At 58.0% G+C, this 5448-nt stretch overlaps 1 protein-coding gene across 1 annotated transcript; it reads right to left on the bottom strand.

Moving 5' to 3' along the window:
* Positions 1-1714: 1714 nt before the first annotated feature.
* On the bottom strand, positions 1715-4610 carry LOC112467599 (uncharacterized protein DKFZp434B061-like; the record flags this gene model as incomplete). Its single annotated transcript, XM_025036284.1, has 2 exons — positions 1715-2954; positions 4421-4610. Coding segments are annotated over 2 exons (1430 nt in total), but the record flags the coding sequence as incomplete, so codon positions are not given.
* Between the last annotated feature and the right edge of the window lie 838 nt (positions 4611-5448).

Raw genomic sequence — 5448 nt, 5'->3', positions numbered from 1 at the left:
TGGGTCTTTTCACTGGGGCTGCTCCATCAGCAGCAGCAGCAGCAGCAGCATCAGGTGGTGACGGCAATTGCAACTTGCGCGGTCGGCCTCTGGGTCTTTTTACTGGGGCTGCTCCATCATCAGCAGCAGCAGCAGCAGCAGCAGCAGCAGCATCGTCAACATGAGCGGTAGCTTCAGCTTGACGAACGTCGTTGTCACGCGCACGTCTATCGACCTGTCTTTGTATACGTCTTATTCTGGTATTTACCGCGCGAACATTCAGCTCTCTTCCATCATCGGGGAAATAACGGTAATCTCCAATTTTTACCACGTTCCATACCGCAAAGTGACGGCATCGTGTATTCCAAAGGTATTCGGGAACAAAATAAAAATTATCGAATACATAGCGTCTGAACGTCGCCACGGTGTCAGCGACGTTCTCCTCCGGTATGTTGATCGCCATTCGTGCGATTCTGGCGATGGGAGCGGTCGGATCGAGCACGATGGCGTTTGCCACGCGGTCGGCCTGTACGGTCCCGATTACTCTAAGGTTGTGTCCCGTCGGGAGACGTTTGTACAATTCGAAAAAGGCCTCCAGGCTGAACGGTGATATTCCGCGACGCGCGTTTCGCATAATTGGCACAAGTGTATCGTCTATCGCACCTTGATGATTCTCGATACAACGGTGCGCCCACGAGGCGTGGACAACCGTTAAAAAGTAGACGGGATCGTCTGTCTCCATGAGACGATGCACTTCCCACACGTGTCGGACGGCGTGCGCGAGAGCCGCCGGTACGTCCTTGGCGTATATGGCGAAGTGTCGCTGGTACGTGTCGGGAGCTACGTTGTGATACAGCGGGTTTCGCAGCTCTACGAATTCGTTGCAAATGGCCCGCATTTCGCTGCCTCCGACAAAGACGTTGCGACAAACGGTGTAGTTGTAATTTCGGTTGAAGCCGTGTACAAAGTACATAACTCGCAGATACGCCTCTACGGCCGTCGTAACGAAATTGTGCGGCATCGTGAGGTGTTCGCGTAATTGTCGGCGGTAGAGTTCGTTCGCTCCTCACAGCAACCTTACGTCTCGTTAAACATTGGCATCGATGTACTTGTCCCATTCGTTGATTCGGTACAGCAATTGGTGTCCCACTATTTTTGTCACCAATCTGGTTTTGCGGTTTTCGTCGAACACTCCTGACCCGTTAATTTTTCGGACGACGTCGTGCCTCCTCGCGTCGAAGGTGAAGACCTCTTCGAATCGCGTCGCGTATCCGTGCCGAACGTATTCGTCGAAGAAAAAGTCGACGTCGCGCAGATGTTGCTTAATGTTCAGTCGCGTGCCCAGTAATTTGCGGTCGCCCTCGTATCCTTGACAGATCAGATACGTCGCCAAAGAGCCGAAATTTACAGGCAGAGCCATCTTGGCCGCCGAATTGTATACCTGGCAATAAGTGACGAGGTGCTTGGACCACGTGGGGGACGCGTGGCACGTAAAGTTACCGTACTGGCTCATAAATCCTACGCGGTATCTCCTGATTGCGCCGTCGCCGAGAATAATGGCGTTGTCGAAGAGGCTTCACAATCGCGTCGGTAACGTCCTGTCGGTCGCCTCGGCTCTCGTCCCGTTGAGACGCACGACGTACGGTCTGCCCTCATCGTCCGTCAGAGTGTTCGCTCTGTGCAATTGGACGACGTCCATGTGCGGATGATCCACGTAAGCGACGTCGCGCAGGACTCAAGCCGCGTGTTCGCACGGCAGTCTGAGGCCGTGCATGCATTGATAGAATCGCACGACGTGGATGCCGTGCGTGTTCAATAAGTCGAGATTCGACAGTTGTTGCGTAACGAGGCGCGCGTATCGACCGAAGTCCTGCTGAGCGACGTTGAATTTTCGCGCGACCTCGTATTCCGTTGCGGTTATTCCGGTTCGCGCGGTCACCGTGCTCGTCGGTAGATTCTTTGCCGCCGCTATGATTACGTCGCGAATGAACGACGACGTGGCTCGACAAAGGGGTCTGTCCCTCTCGCGACCGGACGAACGTCGGAAAGCTGGTTGTTCCGAGTCGCTGTCGGACACCGCTGCCGTAGCCTCTATCTCCGCTTGCGTCGCCGTCGAATCGCCCTCCGTTTGGAACAACATGTACAACAATCGTTGGTCGACGGTCGTGAGTTTGCACTCGTACCATATTCGTTTCGCGCTCGCTTCGTCCGGTCGAGCGACGAACGTCGCCGGACGGAGCAGTTGGAATTTCTCTCTATTGTTGAGGTACGTAGTTAACTTGACGTTGGCGCAACGATGAATCGCCGGTGGTCTTGTTTCGACCGTCATCACCGTTTTACATACGAATGGCTCCAACGTGGTCGCCGCGACCAAAATGGAGTCCACGTCCGACTCGATCAAGACGCCGCTCATGTCTCTCAAGTCGAGTTCGACGGAAATGGGATTGAAGATTCGTAGTTCGTCGGTGGGTAGGTACGTAGAGGCGCTGCTGGCGCTGCTGCTGCTGCTGCTCCTCCTGGCGCTGCTGCTGCTGCTGCTGCTGCTGCTCTTGCTGCTGCTCTTCCTGGCGTTGCTCCTCCCTCCGCTGGTGGACGGCGTCGGCGTCGGTGTTGGTGGCGGCGGCGTGGGGGATGGCGACGGCGTCGTCGTCGGTGGTGGCGGCGTCGGCGTCGGTGTTGGAGGAGACGGCGGCGTCGTCGTCGGTGGTGGTGGCATCGGCGTCGGTGTTGGAGGCGGCGACGGCGTTGGTGTTGGAGGAGGCGGCAGCGTCGTCGTCGGTGGTGGTGGCGTCGTCGTCGGTGTTGGAGGCGGCGACGGCGTTGGTGGTGGAGGCGGCGGCGGCGGCGTTGGTGGTGGAAGCGGCGTCGGCGTCGGTGTTGGCGGCGTCGTCGGTGGTGGCGGCGTCGTCGTCGTCGTCGTCGCTGGTGGCGACGGCGTCGTCGTCGTCGGTGGCGGTACATTTGTTGCCGCTGTTCTTCTCGTAGCTCGTAGCTCTTCTTGCTCGTTTTAAAGTCCATGTAAACGGTGGTTGTCGCGGACCAGCCGGGACGACTGTCTCTTGCTAGATAATTCGCGGTAATTGACGCGGTGTCGGTGGTGTTGTTAGTGGTGACGTCGTCGGCGGTGGTGGCAGCGGCGGTGGCGGCGGCGGCGGCGTCGGTGGTGGTGGTGGTGGTGGTGAGGTCAGTTTATAGTCCTGGCGACTAAAGTTAGGGTTCATGAAAATAACGGTGTCCCTGGACCCTCCGCGGCTCGCCGACCCGGGCGTGCCCTCATCGGTTGCGCGCGCGACCCACTCATCGTTCACTACGACGAGGAGTCCCGCGCGAGCCGGGTCCCGAGTTCCCCCGGGAGGGTCGGCTATGCCATTGTCCCAGGAATGGTTCATCTGGGTCGGGCTCCTTGGTATGCCCCTTACACATCCGCGGGCGAGGCCCATCGAGGAGCCACCGCACCGCGGGTTTTCGGGGGTCCCCTGCCTCCGACAACAGGGGCACCGCGGAGGGCGCCGCCACGCGCGCGGGACACGGAGACTCCCCTGACGTTCGGGAGGGAAGTAGGCCGCAACCCCTCCAACGCTCCCTCCCGCTAGGGGGCCGGCTTAGGAGTCTCTCGGGTCGCCGGCCAAGGTAACCTCCGGCACCGGCGACCCCCGCCTTCGTTCGATTCATCGCGGACAGTTTAGGATAGACAGAGGCGTCCCACCGTACCCCTCCCGCGCGCAAAGCTGCACGGGGGATATCCGGCCGAGCAGCGCTCGATTCCGGGTCGTTCCTAAAGGAAGATCCGGTCGAGCAGCGCTCGATCCCAGTCCCCCGCCGCCGCCCGCAAGAGGGCAGGGCACAGGCGCTCCATCAGTGGATGCGGTCTCTGTCCGATGAGCCCCCCCCCGCCGGCCTTAACCAGGAAACGTCCTGGCAGCCCGACGGGTCCTCCCTCCCTCCCTCTCGCCCTTCACAAGGGGTTGCCCGACCCAGACCTCGGATCAGTTCCGAGCGGCCCGGACAACCTCTCGTTGGGGGTAGAGGTGGTGGTAGTGGTGGTGTGCTCTTGGACCCTGCGCAGGTTCTCTCAGTCGTCGATCATCATCAGTTAGGCCCTCTCGGTGGTTGGACCACCGATACCGCCTCGGCGGATGAGATGTACGAAGAGAGAACGTACGCAGGGTGGCTCCCTCACCGCGCCAAGGTGGCACACCGTCGAGGGAGTAAAAGGTGGGAGTGGATAGGACGCAAGGTAAGTATGGAGAGGAGGTAGGTAGGTAGGTACGTACGCTTAGTTAATCGTAACTTTGTTTCTATGTTTCAAGTCAGGCCTCGTTTCTCGAAGGGATCATCGTCATCGTCATCGTCATCGTTATCGTGGATCAACGCTGGACAACGCGAGGGGGGATAGGGGGTTTGGGGAGGGAAATGGACACAAGGTAAGTGGAAAAGGTACCCATGTGCGAATGTCGGACTTCTGCCAGATTTGTCCGCATGGCCCAGAAGTGGTACAATATTGGCTGCCAAGACTTGATGGGTGGTACTGCCCCAGTACTGATAAACCGCTAGATCAGTATTGTGCCAGTCTCGGTGACCAGTAATCCCATGCAACCATATTCTGTTCTGAGGCGAGTCTCGTCTCAGTACTGACCGTGTATAAGGCCGGAAATGATATTGATCTACGGCCGAAAGTCGGCTCAGTACTGGGGATGTATTGGGTCGACTTAGAAAATTTTCGCTCGGGACCGAAAGTAACATAACCGCGCGAAAGCAACACGCCGCAAGGAAACTTAAAAAGCTTTTTGCTCGAGCATCGCCGGAGGTAACGACCGCGGCGCGGAAGCAACACGCCGCGAGGGGACTTTTCGCTAGAGCCCACGCCGGAGGTAACGACCGCGTTCGTGCCTCTCGGTTACAAGTACCCCCAATTATAGTGTCATTCGTCTCGCTTCGCGTCTCGCCTCCGGCGCCCGTAAGCGACCGTGCGTAAGACCGTGCGTCGCCGATCGCTCGGCCGGCCGGTTGGGTACTATAAGAGGTTCGGTGCGCTCGGCAAGCCGAGCGACACGAGCGATACGTACAGACGTTCAAACGCGTTTTGCTTGGTCCGTAAGAATGTGTAAAACGTTTGTGGAATACGTACACGAAAGGGGCGTCGAAGTCGATGCGGGGAGCATCGTTTCTCAACCATATTTTGTTTCGAGGCGAGTCTCGTCTCAGTATTGATACCGTGTATAAGGCCAGAAATGATATTGATCTACGGTCGAAAGTCGGCTCAGTACTGGGGATGTATTAGGTCGACTTAGAAAATTTTCGCTCGGGACCGGAGGTAACAACCGCGCGAAAGCAACACGCCGCGAGGGGATTTAGAAAGCTTTTTGCTCGAGCGGCGCCGGAGGTAACGACCGCAGCACGAAGCAACACGCCGCGAGTAATATGGCAATCAGTGTTGTCCCCGTACTAGTACTCTGTGTCGGGCCAAAG

The sequence above is a fragment of the Temnothorax curvispinosus genome, unplaced genomic scaffold, assembly GCF_003070985.1.
Source record: "Temnothorax curvispinosus isolate PA1 unplaced genomic scaffold, ASM307098v1 QBEX01017648.1, whole genome shotgun sequence".
Classification (NCBI taxonomy): Eukaryota; Metazoa; Arthropoda; class Insecta; order Hymenoptera; family Formicidae; genus Temnothorax; species Temnothorax curvispinosus.
This window is presented reverse-complemented; position numbering and strand designations above follow the sequence as displayed.